The sequence below is a fragment of the Harpia harpyja genome, chromosome 12 (assembly GCF_026419915.1).
Source record: "Harpia harpyja isolate bHarHar1 chromosome 12, bHarHar1 primary haplotype, whole genome shotgun sequence".
Taxonomy (NCBI): domain Eukaryota; kingdom Metazoa; phylum Chordata; class Aves; order Accipitriformes; family Accipitridae; genus Harpia; species Harpia harpyja.
In genome coordinates, this window is record NC_068951.1 from 214,954 (window position 1) to 235,833 (window position 20,880).

Here is a 20,880-nt window from a genome sequence, read left to right on the forward strand (position 1 = left end):
GTCTTGGGGAGTCTCGAGCAAGAAGTCTTTTCTTTTCATATCTGTGTCATTTTACAGGTGAAAGGGACAAGACTTTTTCTCACCCTCATGGACCTGTCTTCTCACCTTCTTGCAGCCAAATATAATGCTATTCCTGTTTTCAGGTTCCACATTCCAAGAACTGACCTGCATTCTATCCAGAAACTTTCCAAAAAATAATGGCCAGGCTATTGCAAGCTCCACCCAAGTTTCTTCCCACAGAATGGGACATTGCAAACAAGATGCAGTGTGCCAGTACAGAGTCTCAGAAATCCAGGTCAGAGCGCACGATAGCCGAGAGTCGGAGGCTGCTGGATGAAATAGAAAAGACAACTCAGAAAACCCAAAGTGATGTCAACAAGAAAATAGGTAATCCCATGTGTTCTGCAAGTGTCAAGATGTGTTATTTGAGCTCTATGTTTAAGATGGACTTAGAATGGTTTAAGATGGTTGATAGTGAATAGGAATATATGGCAATGCCATGCTCTCTGATCTCATGGAAAAATTAAAAATATTTTAAAAAATATTTTGAGGCAGATTCTTTATTTTGTACCAAATAAATTACTTCTCCAAAACACACAGAAAGCTGTTGCAACCAAACCTCCTGACACAGGGTTGCAAAACTGTCTCCACGCATCAGCACTACATGCACTCCACTATGGAATAAGTCTATTTTTAGCCATATCTAAGATCTGACCCACAGCGCTTTGGCACATAAGATGGGCTTGTATTAATACCTGTTTGCAATTTTCATTCTGCAGAACAGAGACAGGAAGAAATAAAATTCTGGAGGCAAGAATTAGATAACAAACTTGAACAAATTGTTCATGAGACAGAGGTACTGTTGACTTTCAAGACTAGGCTGGAGAAATCCTTGGAGAGCTGCAAAGAGCCACTCGTCATTGCACAAAAGTGTCTCCTGAACAGGTGAGATGATTAAGAAGAAAAGCATTCAGGGAGAGAAAAAAAAATCTAGGTAATGAATATTTAACAAATAATAAAAAAGGCTGCAAACTAAGGGCCTGCCTGTCTTTGCAGTGGGAGTCACAGTTTGATTTAGGTGTTGTAACACTGGGGAATCAAGGCCACAAAGGAAAAATTTCCTGTGTGGCAAGGAAAAGCCTTCAATTTGGAAAGCTGGGCTTCATCATATTCTGTTAGCTGCAGGCATTTGAACGATGTGGCTGATGGCTTTTCCTCTTTTTGTTTAGGCAGAGGCGAGCTGGGATTGACTTGGTGCATGATGAAGTGGAACAGGAACTGGTGAAGGAAGCTGAAGTCCTCCAGGGGGTTATTGCTTTGCTTGGACGTACTTTGGAACAAACCAATGAGCAAATCAGGTGCAGAGGCAAAGAGCGTAACTGAACACTGATTAGCTGAAAAGTAGGACAGCCTTAATTCTGAGAAGTTGTAGGGTTAGGCTGAGCATAGGTCCAAAGTTATCTTCAGTGCTTAACAGTTACAGGAGGTCAGTCCTAATTCATACTATTCGATCAGTAATGGTGAGAAGTTCTGTTTGTTAGAACTCAAAGTACTTGCACATGATCCCTGGTCTTCTCATGATCAAGTCCTGTGCCTTTAATTCCAGTGGGAATTGCTTATATGGAGGCAGCTTCATGCTCTAGATGTTGGGACTTTGCAACTAATTGTATTACCTAATGCGTGTATGCATGTGTGCTAGGAATACCCGTGAGTGCCTACACTCTGGCTTAGAGTCCAGCTGTTTCTCCTCCTAGACTAAACCGTTCAACAAAATACAACCTGGAAATGGATCTGAAGGACAAGTTCACAGCTTCGATGATTGATGATTACTGTGCCAGCCTGACAAACAACACTCCTGATATCAGATATGCTGATAATGCAGTGAAAATAGAAGGAAAGTAAGTGGTTATTCAGTGTAATTAACATATGATAATTATACGGCTAGTATGAGCTGTTCCACTAATAGCAAGATGAAAGTAACTTTGTGTGAAACAGACTATATCTGTCCATCATCTCTGTTATAGTTTTTTTTTATACTTCTGTCCATCACTTTAGTATTTGTGTAATACATCTGTGAAATAAGCCACAATAATCATGTTCCCAGTGAACTGCCGTTTACTAAAAGTTTTTGAGGCTTGCAGTTAGCTAAGGAAAAATTTCACACATTAATTAAACCCAGAATAGATTTACTAATCTAACTTCTTCTCCTCTCCCAGAGTGTCCTAGTGGGGAGAACACTGGACTGGGATGCATGAGGTGCAGAGTCAGTTTCTGACTCAGTTATTTACCTGTCAAATGCACCCTTTCTGTGTGGGTTAGTTAGTGTGAATGGTTTAGATGGAGAAATAGCTACCACAGAAAAACAGGCTGAAAAGAGGAAACATACTGAGAAAGCAATGTGTATGAGAGAGGCAGTCTCCCAAGGACACTGTTGGCTCTGCGAGAACTGACAAACTTGTAACACCAAGAGACTGACTTGCTGCTAGCACATTAGTATGCATCAACAGGTTGTATAACTCAGACCACACCCAGAATGGTGTTGGCTGCTATATGCAAATGACAATTACAGCTTTACATATCCATCCAATGAAACAACCCTCTGAGGAACTTTCCAAACACCTGCCTGCAAGCCACTGGTGCACAAGTATGACCCTCGAATTCTGGGGATACATTTGGGGGGTTGGCTTCCCAACTACTGCTCCAAGCAGGTACTATAAGTGACTGTCTTACAGGCAGTGAACTGTGTGAGAGAATAAGTGAATGTTTTGTGTGAATAGTTACCGGCTATTAATAGTAACAGCTGAATTATATTGGTAATAACAGCTTGCTTAATGAAAGGTGTTCTAAGAAATACTGGTTATTATCTGTTTTTCCCCCACAACAACTTAATCCTTTATCAGAGAAAGGGAAGTCATAACAACATTGCTCTGTGACTTTAGCAAATTCATTTCCATCCTACCCTTGTCTACTTCATTCTGAAATGTTTGCAACAGAGAGGGTCTTTATTTTGTGTATGTAGAATTCCCAGCATAACTAGCACTCACTGGGACATGCAGTTGATAGTACTTCTTTATTCTTGGTTTTGTGGAGTAATTATAGATCTATGAAGTCACGGAGGGCCTGATGATGCCAGTTGATGACCTTACATTTTTCATCTCTTTCAGTTTTGTTAGCCCTGAAGACTGGATAGATTTCTCAAATATAAATGTTGAAAAGGCTGACAAGCAGAGAAACAATTCTTTGGCACTGAGGGCGCTGATTGATGGCATCCTCTCACAGACAGTGAATGACATGCGCAAGCAATGTGAGATGGTGAATGTCGCGTTTAGAAATAGGGTGATGGAAGTCAAGGATGCTAAGCACAAGCTAGAGACACTCCTTGCAATGGTAAGTGGTAGGGGACAGTCAGTGAAAAAGTGGAAACGATGGGCTTGGGTTATCTACCCGTTTTCTCAATCCAGTGGCTTGAGCTACTTTGCTTTAAGAATTTTATTTTTGCAATACAGGCAATCCCTGCCACATTTTCTTTTTTTTTTTTCCTCCCTCCTATAAAAGTTGTCTTAGATTTTATTTTCTCAGCTCTGTGTGCACCACTACAGAGGTGAATTTCTGGAATCATGCACTCAATAAGTGTTGCTGTAGACATCAGTAAGGTCAGGATTTCTCTTGTGATTTTTTTAGGTACATGGGGCTCCTATAGAATTTTCATGATTGTGATATAAGAGCCTAATAACTTATAAAATCATGGTCAATGTGCTTGAAATTTGATACATGAACCCTGAGTGTTAATATTAAAAATTAATTGCTGAGTATAAATCTCCAGTTTCACTCAGAACAGTGTCACCTGCTTTCCAATGAAGGAATCATAATCTTGGCTGATCTTTGTAAACTATCCCTTGATGAAATAACCTCTTAACATAATGAGTGTTACTGTGATTCTTATTACTATAACGATTAAAGAAGATGTTGATGATTTCACCCATTGTAAGAGACAGTGTGCAGCACTTCCTTCTGTTGGATTTGTTAAGGTGATGAATGAGACTGCCTCACAGGAGAAGAACATTGCAGCCTTAAGGAAAGCAATCGCTGATAAAGAAGGACCTGTTAAAGTGGCTCAAACCCGCTTGGAAGCAAGAAACCATCGCCCCAATGTGGAATTGTGTTATGACACAGTGCAATACAGGCTGATTAGTGAAGTTCAAGAGATTACAAAAAATATTCAAAGGCAAGTGGAAATGATGAAAGAGGGGAAAATCTGTGGTATAGATTACTGGGTTAATGTAATGAGTCAAAGTAACATCAGGTCCCAGCTATTCTCCCTGAAAGGTTGGGAATTGCTTTTCCCTTAAGAGCAGGACACTTTAAGGGAAGCTGCATGGATATTGTCTCTCTGTGAATCCCCTTCCATCTTTTTTTTCACTCAGAATTTTTATCCCATATGAAAACAAACTATCCACATGTTTTCAACTAATGTCTGTGTGTATTTTCACTTTAGATTAAAGGACACGCTGGCACAGGCTGAGACAGAGCTAAAAGGTCTGAGACGCCAACAGCTTTCCTTGGAGGAGGAGATCCAGCTCAAGGAGAATACATTGTACATTGATGAAGTGCTCTGCATGCAAATGAGAGAGTCTCTTTACATTAACAACTTCTGAAGCTGTCATACTGGCAGATTGTGTGCGCTCCAAAGAGCCAGCTCCTGCTGAAATTTTATTGACAAACCTCCAGATTTATTGGGTTGGCTCAATGCTGTCCTGGTTCTAGTTGTGCAAGGTAATTAAAACAGACCTAGTACTTACAGCTATCTGTTTCACAGCTGTCTAGGCTCTAGAATGCCTGATGAAACCTCCCACTTGGCAATAAGATTCCATAATAAGAAATGTCCCTTCTTCCATGTTATTTATCTTGTGTGGAACCAATGTTATCTTTTGCAGTTGAAAGTTCTAGAAGCTGTGGAAGCCAGAGCAGGAGTCTCCTCATAAGTCACTTGTTGGAAAGCTGGGCAAGTGGGAGGAGTGACTCAGCACTAGCCATGGTATGTTTTGTTCTTAACAGCTGCTGTTAAGTAAGAACTAGGCACAAGGTGTATATCAAACTTAACAGGAGATAGGGACTGGTACTACACTGGATAGTGCATCTGATGATTGCATCAGAGTGAAGATCAAGCCAAGGCTGACTTTGGGCTAATTGCTTCCTCACCCCATGTCTCGGTTTCCCTATTTGTAAAATGAGATGGGCTTCATTGGTAAGGTGTTTGAAGCTCTACAATGTGAAGTGCTGAAAAAAGAGGAGGGCCTTATATTTACTAGAGATGCCTGTAAAGGTGGAAAAGGGCTCACTGCTTCTTTTGGTTCTGGCGAGGAAAAACAAAGCATGGGCAAGAATAAATGATGCTGGACACATAGGAGGCCGTTTCCCAAGTCCAACTTTTTAATGCATGGAGTGTAAAATTGTCCCTTGCCTCTCTCTTGCTGTAATGGTATCTTCCCTTTCAGAGGCACTGCTGTCAAATCTCTTACTAATGCCCTCCAAAGTTTCCATTCATTGCTTGCAGATGTCACGGGGTGTTCTTCTCTCTCCCTGTGGTTTACACCATTGGGTAGGTGATGACAAAATAATTCAGCTCGGAGTCAATCAGGTATTTGAACTTCCTGTAAATATCGCACAACAGCCGATCCTCCTCACTGCTCTCTTGTCGGGCCATGTAAATCCTGACCTGTATGCATGAATGACAGTCATATCTCTCAGATACACGGAGCAGGCTCAGCCCGTTAAAGCTTGTGACAACAAGAAGCCTATGTGACTAATGAGGAATCTAGAGAAGCCAAACTCCTTGGTTTTGAGTAAAATCTTGAGGTTTAACTCTGTTTTCACTCCGAACTCACTGAAAACATCATCTCCTGCCAAAGAATTTGTGGGAAGATCAAGGTTCCTTTTACCCCCAGAACTGATGCATCCCTGGGATCTGCACAGATCTGGGAGGATCTACTGAATTCAGAATCTAGCACGCAAAGTAGCATGACAACATGGTTTACACCAGCTGCAATTGTAGCCTGGCCCCAGTTCAACACAGCATCCCTAAAGAGTGAGGTGTGTTTACATCTTTTCACAGTTTAGTGGGATTCAACCCACCTGTCTCAATTTAAGCATAGATGTAAGCACTGGACTTGGGAGGTGACTGAGAAGCCCTAGCTTGAACTAGAGGTGACAGAGGGAACCCCAGTCTAGGAAGGACTTGTGGAATTGTTGGGGCTTGTTATTAAACTTCTATAGTATTCTGTACATGGCTAAGTAGGTTAGAAAGCCCCATTTCTGTGAGTGGTTCTCAGGCTTGTTATAATGCTAAAACATTAGGGAAGGGAAGGTAGTTATGTTAACAGTTTCATAAGTGACCTTTCTACGGGCTTGGGGACCTTGCCTTTCTCTGGGTATTGGAGAGAGGAAGGGAATGGGAGTTTTGAAGCACAAAGTCTTACCTTTATGGTAGTCAAAATGCATTTCCTTTCTGCACGGTTTTGTAGCAGCCTCTCCATAAAGGTGACACTTAGAAATGCCCAGACTTTCAGAAATAACAACCTCTTGCATGATAAGATGAGCTGTAGCAGCTCATCATCCAGCAGCTCATGGTCATTGTTTAGTTCAAGTGTTAATTTCTTGAAAAAGAATGAACACTCTTAGTACTACTGAACAGAGCTTGTGAGTGCAGTAACTAGAATTCAGTAAACAAGAGTTTCCCAATTTTACCAACAGAAGTGACTGTCAGCAGATCAATTTTGTACCTTGACATTTGCAGAGAAACGGTTTTATGTTATGACAACAGTATATGCTACAGTAATCTCCACTGTCCCGTTAGGATGGGGGGGGGGGGGTCCCTTGTGTGTTACATACCATCCTAAGAGATGGACAACTTCTATTACCATTAGAAGATGCTGCACCCACAGCTCATGCCATGGTCTTATTTGATATATTGGAAATTATTCCAGATACGAGAATAGATCTGAAGACAATTTCTAGAAAGCTTTACAGATCTCTGGTGTTTACTGGAAACCCTGCAATGCAAAAGAACTTAAAGAAAGCTGTCAGCAACCGTCAGGTATAAGGCTGTGTGGTTCCCTCAGTCATGCAAAGACCTCATGCTCATTTACATGGGTCAGCTGTTGCACACCTTTGGTGACACATCCTTGGTGACACCAAAGTGCTTTGACATGGGCACCAGTTAATTTACATGTCCTGTAAGACATTTGTGCATTGCCAAAATGGAGCAAAACCATTAGCGTAGGTTGATGCAAGTTACAGCTCTGTAAGCAAACAAGGTGTACAGACTATTTTCCTCATATGCAGATTTGCCTGCAAAAGGGTGGGGTTCAGAAAAAATCAGAAAGGATAAGAATCTTATCAGTTACTAAACATGAAGGCATCTAACCAGAATAAGCCTAAAGCTTTCTTACAAAAATGACATTTTTCTCCCTGAAAGGTTCTTTTTGCTCACAGCTGACATCACAACCACCAGTATGTTGGGTGGTTTAGCTTTTTATGAGGGCAACCTGACATCAGCCTGACAGTGAGGACTAGCATAATGGAGATTGTAACTGGACAACGATAATTACCTGAACTAGACTATAGCTGGAGCACTGGAATGGCTCGCTTTTATGAAAATTACCCTCTGAACATAAAGCTGAAGTGGTCAGGAATTCTTATTGATGACTGCTGTTATGCAGAAGGCCTGTATGATTACTTAGCTTTGTGATACTGCAGTAAGATGTCACTATTGTTTCCCTTACCTGCAGAACATGCCGGTAGGCTGGGAGGAGGTTGGTGAGGGTAGGTCTCATTGTCCAGTCTGGGTCACTGAAATAGCAGCTCCGTAGACTGATGCTCGTGACTGGGATCTCCACTAGCAGGATCCTGGCTAGGTGATCATGCTTCATGACTCTTTCAAAGAAGAAGTTCACATTTAGTTTTGGGGCTCTCTTGGCCAGGTTTGCCCACGACATTCCCCAGACCACTTGCCCATGAGGATCATGGATATGACATTTGATATTCAAGGTACACAGGGAATGAGCACTGTGCTTCCGCAGGGTGTCCAGCAGTTCATCAGAGATGCAGTTGTAATTCAAAGACAGGATGACCAGGCTGCGGAACTTGGACATAGCTTGGTGAAACAAGGTGCTGCTGTAGACAGGAGGGTGGAGACTGAAGAAATCCTCAATATTGATTTCAGATACAAAGCTTTTATTTGTCAAGCAGCTCAGAGAATTCAGAAGCTCACAGCCTTCTTCCAAGGTTACTCTCGCACCTTTTAAGTTGAGATAATCAAGCTGTTTGCTCATTCTTTTCAGGAAGGTAGCTAAGTTCTTGATAAACTGAGTCCTGACTGCGTTTTTCCAGATCAAGCGATCTAATTCCAGGTACTTGATGCTCAGGGATACTAGGCGACTGTTACACTTACCCAGGTGTGAAAGAAGACCTTTCATAGTGACTTGAAACTTTTGGGTAAAGGCAGTATTGTAAGGATTCGATAACTTGATCTCAAGGTGCTCCAAATACTTGCCAAATTTCTTGACATACCACAGTGCACTTTGAAGCTCCAATGTGTGTGCCCTTGATGGTCGGCCATAGAATGTGATGGTTCTCCTTCTCCAGAGGGATCCTGAATACATGGCACAACTCCATTTTTTACAGACCAAGGCAGCCCGAGATCTGTCCCTGTCATCTAACCAATGGAAGACATGCCTCAGGCAGACATCAGGTAGATGAGCCCAGGAGCTCTGCTCAGGTTCGCTGTCGTCTTCCATTGAGAAGACAGTTTTTCACTTCTCTGCCGGCTGTTGAGCCAAACCTAGATGAAGAATGCTGTGGGTAGATTTCTTGCCATTCCCAACAGAACAGGCTCCCAAGCAAAGGGATGAAAGTTTGCTTCTTCACATTCAAAACCAACAATCTTTTCTTTGCCTCTGTACTCAAGCTGTCAGTGTCAAACAAGCTCTTGGGTCTAAACTATAGTCTAACCTAAATCAAAAGAAAAAAAACAATGTGTGAAGAACAAGCACAGTACAAGCACACCTTTCGACTTTTTGGCCTTCAGTCTAGCTAAACAGTGAAATGGTATCAACTGCTGATACAGCAGCGACAGCCCCTAGAGACCTTTGGTGAGTATCAGCTGTAATTGATAATGGCTTCTGGCCTGATGCCTAGTGTCTGAAAGTATCCAGTGCTTTGGCCTGTACACATTTGAACAGTACCGTTGGTGCAAAACTAGTGCAAATGACTTTTCTTATCCTTCGTGGGTACTGTTCCATGACAATCATCTGAGGTAGTACCCTGCCATAGATTAAGGTGCAATCCCTCTTGAGAGTAATAAGCAATATGTAAGCTGTTCCACCACTCAGTTCAAGCAGGATGTTCAGTCATTGTGCTCCAATGGGCAGGGAGAAAGCTGGCGAGTCAGAAGACCAGCTGCGCAGTAGTAAAACACGTAAGTAAACTACCATAATGCAAGAAGTTACCAGTTCCACTCTCAAGGCTGGGCTGTGTAAGTATTCAGCTTCCTGTGCATTTTTCCAGCTCTCATAGTCTCCCTCCAGAGTTCAAGATTTGTTTCCTCTACCTCTGACCCCTCCCTCTGCAAAGTTCAGCCATTGCCATGGAGCAAAGAGGTAACGTTTGTGATGTCATGACAACTGAATTTATGCAAGGGCAAACAGTGAACAGAACTGACTTGAGCCACGTCATTTGGGCTAAAGCGAAGACAGTGAAAAGGAAAAGCAGACTTGTTTGGTAGTCAGGAAGTGAGAAATACAGGCTACGATCTACAAGCCAGGTGCAGGCTGTTACGTCTTGTCTTGTCACTTTTCACAGACCAGATAAATGGATCAAGCAGCTGAGCAATAAACAGCCAAGGCGGCAAGTGATGCATCCTCTATCTTTTCAGCTCTGAATTGCAAATGTCAGCTATGAAATGCAAACCACATCCCACTGGCATGTTAGGTGCTTGTTCTCATGAGGCCTTTTACAGGCTATTAGTTGGCTCTGCAAACAGGCAAAGGGCATGGAAAGCTAGTGTTCTGTTAGTACCTTTGCAGGGAGGCAAAAATTCAGAATGTATTTACTTCCCGCCTCTATAGTGTACATGTCTTATCATGTCCACTTGGTAAATCACTCCTTAGCTCTTGGGGATGAAACTGGAAAAACACCTAGTGATACTTTCTTATGATCTACTCCAGAATCAAGGCTCATTGGCTGACAGGACTACAAGAAGATGCAACTCGAAACTACATGATGCCAATCTCCAAACAATCTACCTTTCCTCCTTTGCATGTGCTGTTCTGTTGGGTTACAAAGTTGAAATGGATGGAAACAACAGAGGCACTGTAAGAAGATGAAAACATGCAGATCCCTGAGAGTCTGTTTAAAACTACAAAGGCTCAGATAGATAGTTCTATTTTAATTTTCTAAACAGGCATGAAAGGACAGGCTGACTGCCCAGTTCAGCTTCAGCCTGCTGCTTCCCTTTTGGCCTACGGTTCTTCTGTCACACATTATCTCTCTGCCTGTATGTGCTGTCTGTTCAATTAGCACCATGTCTATTGTTAGGGATTCCCCCTTCCCATCCAAAATGCCAATCATCTAAACCGCCAGCTCTCAAGATAACCCTTAGAAACTGAGCATGTGGGTCTGATTACCACCTGACTCCACCTCTTGTATTTAGTACCCCCATCTCCCCCCCAAGAGCTCTTTGCTTTGTAGAACTGTTGGTCTTTTAGAAGGTCTTTAGATGGCTGACCCCATTTTGCCTGTCCAAAGATCCGAGCTAAGTCTTAAAATATGGTGGCTCAAGCTGCAGTTTGTCAGTGAGAGGAGCCTGAAACTTCCCCTATAGACACAGCAGGTGGGGGCGGGGGGAGGCATAACACATCTGCAACTATCTGGAAGCCATAAAGCCAATGGGCAGAGGAAAGCAGAACAGCATATAGTGGGGGTAATACATAGGAACATGTCTATTAACAAGGGATATTTATTGAGCTATACTCGACCATATTATAGTGTATGAATACAAGGGGGTGCAAACATCATCACGTGGAACTTTTTTTAAACCATAGCTCTTAGGAACTTATAGAAAGTACGTTCATAAGCCAGTGGTGGGACTGAAGAGGTGTCCTGCAGTGTTACTGGGTTGGCTTTCCCATGGCTCTAAGCCAAGACTTAGCTATGGATGTGTATGTATCTGTCAGTGCTGAGTTTAACTTGGGGGGGGGGGAGATGACAAAACCAAACCTTTGAGAAAAAAACAGAAGCTGCTACAGCTCTTTCCAGAGCAATTTTTCAGGTAGAAGTGTTTTAAAGGTAAATGCTTTGCACATCTTGTTTTCATCTAGGGTAGGATAGAAAAAGAAAAAAACAAACCCCAATGCCAAACAAACCACGTTCTGTGCACTTGGCCTTTCTTTGCTGCCCGATTTGCCACAGAGGGCATCCCAGGTGGTTTCCAGTACAACACTGCACTTACACCAGCTGTCTCCTCCAGCAAGAGCTGCAGAAGCCGGTGGAGAAAAAGCAAGCAAACAAAAGCTTCTAAGACATCGGCTATCAATTAATTACCAGAAGAAACAGGATCCGTGGCTTGGACACCCAAGTGGGCGACCCAACCTCTCGATCCTTTAGCTATTCCTGCCGACGTGGATCTCTAGGCCGCAGGGCCCCGAAGGCCCCAGACCCGCGGGGCGGGGGCGGGCGCGGTCGGCACCACCTGCAGCTGTGCCGCGGGGGGGAGGGCACCTGCGACTCGTCGGGACGCACAGCAGCCGCCGCCGCCACCTCCCCGCGCCCCGTCCTGCGCTCTACTCGCCACCCCGCCCGCCGGCGCAGCGAGGCCGCGCCCCCCCCCCCCCCCCCCCCCCCGCGGCACCCCGGCCGAGCGGCCGGCGGCGACGCGCAGGCGCCGAGCCCTCCAACGGCCGCCGCGCAGTGCGAGGGGCGCAGCCAACGGGGGCGGGCCGCGACAGCGGGGCCAATCCGGGGAGCCGGAGCGGGCGGTGCCGCCGTTCAAACGCGGCGGCGGCGGCGCAGGCGTGAGCGGCCTGCAGCTGGGAGCGGCGAGGAGGGTCTCGGTCTCGGTCTCGGTCTCGGTCTCGGTCTCGGTCTCGGTCTCGGTCTCCTCCGTCGCCGTGAGTACAGCCCCGAGCAGCTGCCGGAGCGCCCCGGTCGCGGCCCACGTTTCCTGGCCGCGCTGGAGGCCCCAGCCGGTCTTCTCCGGCCTCGGCGTCGCCCCTCGCTGCTCGTTGCCTCGGCCGTCCCCGGCGGGCGAAGCTGATGCCGTCGGCCGGGCTTCGCCCTGCGCCGCCGCGTCAGCTCCCGCGGGGCAGCACCGGCGCCGTTAGCCAGGCCGCAGCTCTCAGCGGCGAGCGCGGGCGACGCCGGCTGCGGGAGCGAAGTCCTGCCCCGGGGCCGCGGCCGTGCTACCGGCACGGGCCCGCCTCCGGCGGCTGGCGCGGGAGGTGCCCGTCCTCTGCCCCGGGCTGCAGCTGAGCCGGAGCGCCGGGCTGTGCGGCGCGGTGCCGGCGCGGGAACAGATAAGCGTAACCCTGGGACGGTAGCTGTTCCCTTCCGGGCAGTGTTTTCTAGCATAAATTAATCAACAGTGGTTAGCAGTTTATCAAAAGGAAGCCGGATAAGCTGTGAGCTAGTAGAAGTGACTGGCTGCCCGACTACTAGCCTTTCCTTGCTGCCGCGTGCAGGAATGCATTAAAGGTGTTGATATCCCAAACGCCTTCATGAATAGAAGATTTCAATAAGCCTTATTGCTTTCGGACACAAATCAGGACACTTGTGAGAGATGGAGACAAGTTGGGAGCGCAGAGAGAGTAAGGAGTATCGATAGGCTTTCCTAATATGTGGTATAATGATGGTAGAGACCTCCCAGCTTTTTTTATTAACAGTAATCTGCAATGAAATATTGGTAAAATTAATTCACTCTCAGTTCAGATTGCTAAAGTACATCTGCATTTCAATTGCTTTTTAGAAGTAATTCGCTAGCAGTATCCTAGCTTCATAGCTAGTGAAAATGAAGAATTTAAACTATATATATGTTTAAATTGTCATATATCCTATAGATAACAGGCATAACTCAGGCAGAAGACAGTAGCAGCTGTGTAAAGTCATCTGGCAGTGGAAGGCTGTTCTGATGAATGAAGGCAAAAATTTGGGATATGAGACCTTAGTCTGAGACACCAACAAGAAACTTGCAGTTACAGAGCATTCCACCTCACAAGCTTGAGACTCACAGCTTACCAGGTCTGATGTCCAGTGCTGGAAATGCAATGTAAGACTTCTTCATGAACACGCACAGGCCTGAATAGCTGTAGAAATCAATGCTGTTCTCCTTCAAGCCTCCAAGTAAAAGTCTGTTCAGCTCTGATTTTGCGGTTTCAGGCAAACGTAACTGAAAATATTGTATAACAATTTTCATTTCTCCTTTTCTGGACTGCTCTGTACCTTGCTCTGTCTAATTCTTGTTCTCATTCTGACTGTTTTAGAAATAAGGTTGACCAAGAACTGGAACAAGATGGTATCTGTGCTCCAAAATGTCAAGGCAACAATGGCCTGGCGGAAACACCAGCTCCTAGCTGACTTTGATGAGAATGAGAGCCCCGTACCCGACGAATTCAAGAGAAGGGCTTCTCTGAGTTCTCTCAGTACCATCCGCATGTCTCTAAGGAAGAGAGCGCCATTAAAGCAAATAGAGTTGAATTTTCATAAGACCCCAACTTGGGAAAGTCTGGAAGACAGACAGAAGTGCCAAACTCTTCAGAGTATTAAAAGAACAGCAAAAAATGCTTTTGGAACAGTGTCCCAGGTACTTTGCCTTTGCAGTGGAGTGTGGATGGAGTTTAGTTTTTGCTTCAACTTCAGTACTAAGATTTCTGGAGTCTGTACAGAATGCTGTATTCCAGAGGGTTTATCCCACACCCTTGCACACCATAATGGTTGTCTCATAGCTACTAACTAGTAAAATCTTTAATATCCCTGCTAAAATACAGACAGGCAAATTATGGATCTGGCAGAATAGGGAGGAAGGTGCAAAGAAGAAACATGAGATGTAGTTTCATCAAACCTTTTATTTTGTTACTAAATAAATGCTTTTCCCCTCCTGTATTTCCTCATGTATGGCAGAGCAGCCTTTACGAGGAGGAAGGTGGGTAAAAGAAAGGTGGGTAAAAGACTGCCATTGCTTGCAAAAAATTTTTTCTGAGAAATGTGTAGCACTTTGGATTTATTTTTTTTCACTCCTTTTCCTGTACACATATTATTTATTAGCATGTTCTTCATTATAGTCAATCTAAATTTGGACTGACAAAAACTGCTAGATGGTAGCAGGGTAGCAAACTTGAGCTTGCACTTCCCTTTGGTGGAGACCTCTGATTTTAACCACATCAATTATATGTTGGGGAGCCTGGGTCTTTCCTGTATAAGAGCAGCAGGAGCTCTGTTCCAATGCCTGCTGAAGTCCCTGACAAGTTCCAAGGACTGGGGGAGCAAATGACTCCTCCAATGCAAATGGGTACAGGGGGTTGAGAAGCATTCATGCTAGACTAAACCTGATATGAGAATGAAAACTAGGGATTCAGCTCAGATGTTCCTTGTCTTTCTGGTTCCAAACTCTAAGCTAATTGAGTTCATTTAGCATAACATGTCTGTCTAATGCTTCTTTCAGAAAATACAGAAGTCTTGCCAAATCCCAGAAGACTTGATGGTGACCTTTCCAGCTGAATCCATCAGCAGAAGCTGTGCAACCAGTTCTGCCAAGAAAACAAGTACTACACCTCGAACTGCTTGCCCTAAGAAGAGCATTACTCCAGCAGCCGGTTCCAAAGGCACCCCAAGATCCAGCAAAAGAGCCTTGCTTGGGCCACCAAGGGTGTCAGAACACAGAAAATGGAGGGGTTTCTCATCCTGGCTTGGTAAAGATGCTGTCTCTCTCCGGAGATCAAGAAGAGCAGCAGCACTGAAGAGCCCTTATTCATCACCTCTTCCTGCCAGCAGAAAGATGTAAGCCACATTCTTCTGTAAACCTTATTCCTTTCTTTTTTAATTACTGTGATTAGAGTATCTTGTAAGGTGAAAGGCAAGATATGAAGGTTGCTATCCTATTCCCCTGAAAGGGTGTGCTCTTCGAATAGTTAAGAGAGTAGTTACAGGTCCCTGTATAGACAGGGACTGAGCACTGCATAAAGCTGAAAGATGAAACTTAATTTTGTGCTGTGACAAGAACTTTTTAAAAGTCACTCTCCCACTGGGTAAGTTTACACCATGTTTCTCAGCACCAGTCCCCATCAGATACTAGAGACATACCCAAGTTCTTTGCTGATGCCCTTCTGGTAAAGAAAAATGCTTCCAATGCATCTCACTCCTACTTAGCTCTTAAGTTTTCCAAAGTTGCTATTTGTATTGCAAAGATACCTGAAATTGCCTCGTTTATGCTGAGCTCTTTATAAAGAGTAGATAGATTCTTGCCTTGAAGATTTAACACAAATTAGATAAAGGGTTGTGAGCTAGGGAAATACTTCATAATGCGCACATAGGTTTTTGTTTTGGTCAAAGTCACATGAGAAATGTCAAGCTAGAAGCTGAATCCAAGCCTCATGAATCTGAACCCAGTGTTTGAAATGGAAGATAGCTGTCTTTGGCATGAATGGAGATGTGAAGCAATTGGGTCACTGGAATTAAGAGCATGATTGCTACAGCCCTAAACTTCTCTGGATAAAGTCTGAGAGGTAACTAGAGTTGTTACTGCAGGGATAGAGGCTTGGGTAATGTCACCTAGTCAGTCTGTCCTGTTTGATCTTTAGTAACGACCATTCTGTTTGCAGAGAGTTTGACTGCGAGTTGGAGCTGGTCTCCTCAGGGATTTGTCAATTGAAGCGTATCTCCCAGGCATTTGATGATGCCATTGTGCAAGAGGAAAGGTAAATACCACTAACTGTCCCTCCACTTTCAGCAACAGGTTACCTCTGTTGTGGCTTAACCCCAGCTGGCAACTAAGCACCACACAGCCACTTGCTCACTCCCCCTGCCCAGTGGGATGGGGGAAAGAATCGGGAAAAAAAAAATAGAAGTCATGGGCTGAGATAAAGACAATTTAATAGGACGGTAAAGGAAGAAAATAATAATAATGGTAATGGTAATAATAATAAAATAATTGGAATGTACAAAACAAGTGATGCACGATGCAATTGCTCACTACTTGCTGACTGATGCCCAGTTAGTTCCTGAGCAGTGATTCCCCCCTGCCCTGGTCAACTCCCCCCAGCTTATATACTAGGCGTGATGTCCCATGGTATGGAATACCCCTTTGGCCAGTTTGGGTCAGCTGTCCTGGCTGTGTCCCCTCCCAACTTCTTGTGCCCCTCCAGCCTTCTTGCTGGCTGGGCATGAGAAGCTGAAAAATCCTTGACTTAAGTAGCATTTATACTAACAGCTGAAAACCTCAGTGTGTTATCAACACTCTTCTCATACTAAATCCAAAACAACACTATAGCAGCTACTAGGAAGAAAATGAACTCTATCCCAGCTGAAACCAGGACAACCTCCCACTTGGACATTACCAATTGCAGGCTAAGTGATCCTTGTAACTCAGGATCAGGAATAGTTGCAGAACTTTCTCAGCTGTAATGTAGCAGAGCCTTTCTTTCTTCAAGATACCTGTGCAGATTAAATCTGCAATTGGACTTGCAGCTTCTAAAACCTGTCAAATGCTCTCCTTGTCTTCAGGTTTCTTGCTGTGGAAGTCAGATTTTTCCCAGCAAGAGCCTACCTTTGATCTTGTGTGAGAGCAGTACCTCCCTGCCTCTGTCTAAAAGAGGTGCCAGTCCAGGCTGAGGGAGGCAGGGAACGGGGGGATCCCCATTGCACTGACACTGTCAATGGTACCTGCACATTTCTAAGAAAATCCTTTTATTAGGTACCATTACATTGACAAATAGTCCATGGTACCCATAACTCGAAAACTTAGAGGATGCAGAAGTGTCTTATACAACACCCTGGTTAATCCATGAGGTGGTAGGCTTCTGTGTTTGTAAAGGTTATGTCATTCTGAGTTAGACATATTAAGACAGTAAAACTAAAGGTCAGAAGTCTTGCCACAGGGCAATTCCCTAAATGTCTTCCTCTCTTGGAACACATGATGATTCCATGCCAAGTAATTAAATGTCCAGCACCTAAAATCCTTGAGAGAGGGCTTAGCATTAAGTACTTTTATCTACAAAAAGGTAAGGTCTTAAAGTCCTACGTGTTTCCAAAAATGCAATTTTTACCAATGGGACCATTTCTAGGTAACTATAGGTTAAATCTTGTATTAAGTTAATGATCATATCCATTGAAAGTTCACTACATCTCACTCCTAATATTCTCCCATCTGTTAGTGATATGACAGTTTCTCTCATTCGTAACTGAAGATAGTATCAACCAGGTAAAGTAGTTGTTCACTTACCTTGTCTATACCTGCATGCACCTCTGGGGAGAAAACCTGCTGTTTGGAGACAGAAAGGCTTATTAACTCATGCTTCTTTAAAGTATTACTATGCGGAACCACAGGGTTCTTCCCTCATATTCACTGTGGCTGTCTCTGCTACAGCAGATCATTGTGCAGTTGTAAAACTTCACCTCTACATTGTGGATTAGTGAGACCTTGTGGGTTCGCAATGAACTGTAAGTTGGGCTTCTATACAAACAGCAGCTTTTCTCACCCCAGACCAGAAAACTACTGGTACTAATGTCTTTGTCACTCGACCTCAGTTCTCGCTGATTACTAATGAAGATCACAAAGCATGACAGAACAAACTACTACCCTGAGCTGTCTAATTTTACAGCCTTTCTTTTCCATCCCTAGCATTGTCTTAGCAGTTAAAGATGATGCTATCACAATAACAGCAGTTGATACCTGTATTGCTGGCATTTCTAAACACAGCAATTGTACCTAAATGGATGGGAACAGGAGTTCTTTGCTGTAAGTTTCTAAACATCACTTCCAGTGTCAATTCATTGAACCGTTGCCAGGTAAATGCCTCTATTACCTTCACTGAGATCTGTATTGTGACATTAATATCTTCACCTATTGTGCTGGAAGTGTTCCTTTTGTTAAAGTTACACCCTGAATACTATGTCCTATTTTAGCAACAAAGACAGGTATAAGACATTGATTGCTGTAACTTTTCAGGAAAAAAGAGAGCAGTTTCAAATGCTTGACTGAAGCTTTAAACAGTGATGTGTACTGCTTCCACTAAGCAATTTGGTCCAGTTCTCCAGCCTGCTCTGTCACTGGCTCGTTTGTAGGTTGCCTACTGGAATAATTGTGAAATAAACTTTTTTGGAGGTGCCCTTACAGTCTTGCATATGACTTTCTGTCCTGGTATCCAATTACCATGAGTTTTAGTCTTACAGCTCCCTCTTCATCTTTTCTGTGATGAAACAAACCCTGATCTCAAACTGCTTATAGTTGCCAGCTCCATGCATTGTTCTAATGTTTTTAATTTTAATGAATTAGATTATATCACAAGAAATGCTCCTGTTGCTAGTTAAAGTATTGCAGTACTTAATTTGTGTACTGCCATTTATGCTCACTGAAGGTAACAAAATATTTTCTTGCTAGTGTTTACAACTGTTATACAGTGAAAGTATACAGGTCCCAGACTTCCTCCTTGCTCCCATCTAACAGTTTTCCAGCAATTTGTGTGACAACCGGTTAATTAACCTTACTGACTTCATGCTGCTAATGGCAGTCTTGTTCTTCTGCAGGCAACATGCAATATCAAACTACTACTATCTAATGGCACAAAACTTACAGTCTGCGCGTCGGTCTCAGAAACTTTTTCAAGCTATCCGAAGGCGAACAAAGAAACTCCATCAAGCACTTGGTACCTAGACAGAGATGGCTGTAACTGTTGTTAGTTTATGAGCATAGATAAAGGAGAGCTCTGTGTAGCACGTGAAAGGGTGCACTCTATACGTTGAACAAGCCATTCCATTTTATAATCTTTCTTGACAAAGCAGCTCAGGACTTCCCTTCCCTTTGTTTCTCTTTTTAAGTGAACAGGAGAATCAAAATTATACCACAGTGTATTATCTCCTGCTGAGACAAGCGACCATCTTGAATGTGACTTTTATAAGGCAATAAGTACTTTGAAACTTATGTTGAATTGACCAATAGGAATGGCCAGAGCAAGGGCCACAGACTTATGAAGGGTGATCATAGGTAATAGTAGTATTTAGAGTGGTATCCAATTGCCATGGGTTTTAGTATGAGTACTTTGCATACTAAAAGTACTAGTCCATTATTCTGAAAGCCTAACAATTTTTTTTTTCTATATACAAACAAACCAAAAGTTAAGCATCATGTTTAACTGGAAGTTAATGAAACAGTAGTGGCTTGTTTGAATTCTGACCACAACTGCCATTCCAAGGCAACGGGTTTCTGTGGAGTCACTCATACCACAACAGAGGAGCCACATTAAGACTCTAATTCATGGCCTTAAGGATTGCTATTAGATTAGCCTAACTGATCCCTAAGTAATTGGGCTCCAGACAAATCAGAGCAACTTTGTCATTTCTTGCTGCTGCTTTAAATAGCATCTTGGCAGTTGAGTTAAACATTGCTTTTGTACTACAATATCTGTCTTTTAGTTATACACAGAAATTGGTTACTACAATTATTGTAACCTCTTATAACTACTGTTATTAGCTAGTATCACAGTGCAGGTGTTTTATTTGATGAAGTATACTAAGTGTTTGATACCTGTATTTTGCCTCTAATTACTTTTTTTAAAAAAGTAATGTTCATTTGATAAGCCTTTTTTGGTAGGTGATTCAGTTCAACAAAGTTTAGTCTCAAACTAAAGCACAGATTTCTCAAGCGCTAGAATTCACCAGGGCTGTTTTCCATGGCAGCAGCTTTGTGCAGGCTTCTCAGATTACATTCACTCTAAGATGAACCTTCAAACAAGACTGATTTGGGAAACTTTGTTCTCCTTGATAATTTTTAAGATGCATGTGTTATTTAGTGAAAGTGGAACTAACTAAAATTTTAATGGTATTAAGTATAAATATGGGAAGCAGTCATGTTCGAGTCTGATTCATGTGTAAGTAGTGATTTTAAACTTGCTCCTGATTTTTTTCTTTTTTTCTTGTCAAACTAGATTGTTTTAAAATATTGAAACAGTTAATGAGGCCTGGAAACATGAAAACAATGATGACTTCCAGGCTTTCATATGACTGAGAGTTTTAGCTTGTGTTATTTCTTGATGTAGTTTTTGTGTGTGTGTTTTGTTGTGGTTTTGCTTTTTTTTAACCACCTTTCTATATGGAACAGTAGCTTGAAGTTATTCTTTGTATGTACTGAAACTGCTTCTATAAAGCTTTCACAAAGATGGTGTCTCATTACTGAAAAATTCTTATATGACTCTTCAAAAGGAAGGAGGGTTGGAGTTTTATGAAAAGTCAACCTCCGATCTAAGTATCATTTCAGATAGTCAGATGTATTAAACAGCCTCTCTTTATACTGTTTCTGCTGGCTACTAGGACATGTACAATGATGATCTAATACTTCCCCCATCACTTCTAAGAAAAATCAGTGACACTGTTTGCTTAAAGGCAAAGAAGGTTTTATTTAAGTGACTAATCTGCTATAAGATTTTAAAAACCAGCTCACATCAAAATCTATACCAGTTGTAGAAATCTTACTCCTTATTTCATATTAAGAAATTCATTATTGTACATTTTTTAATCTTTACAAGGCAGCCATAAGAAATATAAACATTTGTCACCAGATAGAACCTTCTCACTGACAAATAAAACTGTAGACTGAAAGAACATGTACAATTTCAAGTTTCC

General features: G+C 43.0%; 3 protein-coding genes across 7 annotated transcripts in view; 2 read left to right on the plus strand and 1 right to left on the minus strand.

The window, feature by feature from the left end:
* Positions 1–4,899, plus strand: part of TEKT1 (tektin 1) — a 7,722-nt gene extending 2,823 nt beyond the window's left edge. Inside the window, exons 2-8 of the mRNA XM_052803873.1 lie at positions 144–387; positions 780–945; positions 1,230–1,358; positions 1,755–1,898; positions 3,165–3,387; positions 4,029–4,225; positions 4,496–4,899. Coding sequence (XP_052659833.1) covers positions 198–387; positions 780–945; positions 1,230–1,358; positions 1,755–1,898; positions 3,165–3,387; positions 4,029–4,225; positions 4,496–4,655 — 1,209 coding nt within the window. The 5' untranslated portion in view covers positions 144–197 and the 3' untranslated portion in view covers positions 4,656–4,899. The remainder of the gene's footprint in view (positions 1–143; positions 388–779; positions 946–1,229; positions 1,359–1,754; positions 1,899–3,164; positions 3,388–4,028; positions 4,226–4,495) is intronic.
* Positions 1–9,268, minus strand: part of FBXO39 (F-box protein 39) — a 17,895-nt gene extending 8,627 nt beyond the window's left edge. Inside the window, exons 1-3 of one of the 2 annotated variants that reach the window (XM_052803871.1) lie at positions 7,782–9,268; positions 6,477–6,653; positions 5,415–5,716 (exon numbers count right to left, since the gene is read on the minus strand). In XM_052803871.1, coding sequence (XP_052659831.1) covers positions 5,588–5,716; positions 6,477–6,653; positions 7,782–8,795 — 1,320 coding nt within the window. In that variant the 5' untranslated portion in view covers positions 8,796–9,268 and the 3' untranslated portion in view covers positions 5,415–5,587. Of the gene's footprint in view, positions 1–5,414; positions 5,717–6,476; positions 6,654–7,781 lie in introns of those variants that run through there. The other variant, XM_052803872.1, reaches the window with a different exon arrangement.
* On the plus strand, positions 4,685–20,546 carry PIMREG (PICALM interacting mitotic regulator). Of its 4 annotated transcripts, XM_052803878.1 has the most exons (6): positions 12,568–13,318; positions 13,533–13,852; positions 14,711–15,045; positions 15,867–15,962; positions 17,418–17,464; positions 18,790–20,546. In XM_052803878.1, the coding sequence occupies exons 2-5, from the start codon at positions 13,562–13,564 to the stop codon at positions 17,446–17,448; spliced, it is 753 nt and encodes a 250-aa protein (XP_052659838.1). In that variant the 5' UTR covers positions 12,568–13,318; positions 13,533–13,561; the 3' UTR covers positions 17,449–17,464; positions 18,790–20,546. The 4 variants fall into 4 exon arrangements, with proteins under 4 accessions (XP_052659836.1, XP_052659837.1, XP_052659834.1 ...); XM_052803876.1 differs by lacking the exons at positions 12,568–13,318; positions 17,418–17,464 and adding an exon at positions 4,685–4,773; XM_052803877.1 differs by lacking the exons at positions 12,568–13,318; positions 17,418–17,464 and adding an exon at positions 12,113–12,164.
* The last annotated feature ends 334 nt before the right edge of the window (positions 20,547–20,880 follow it).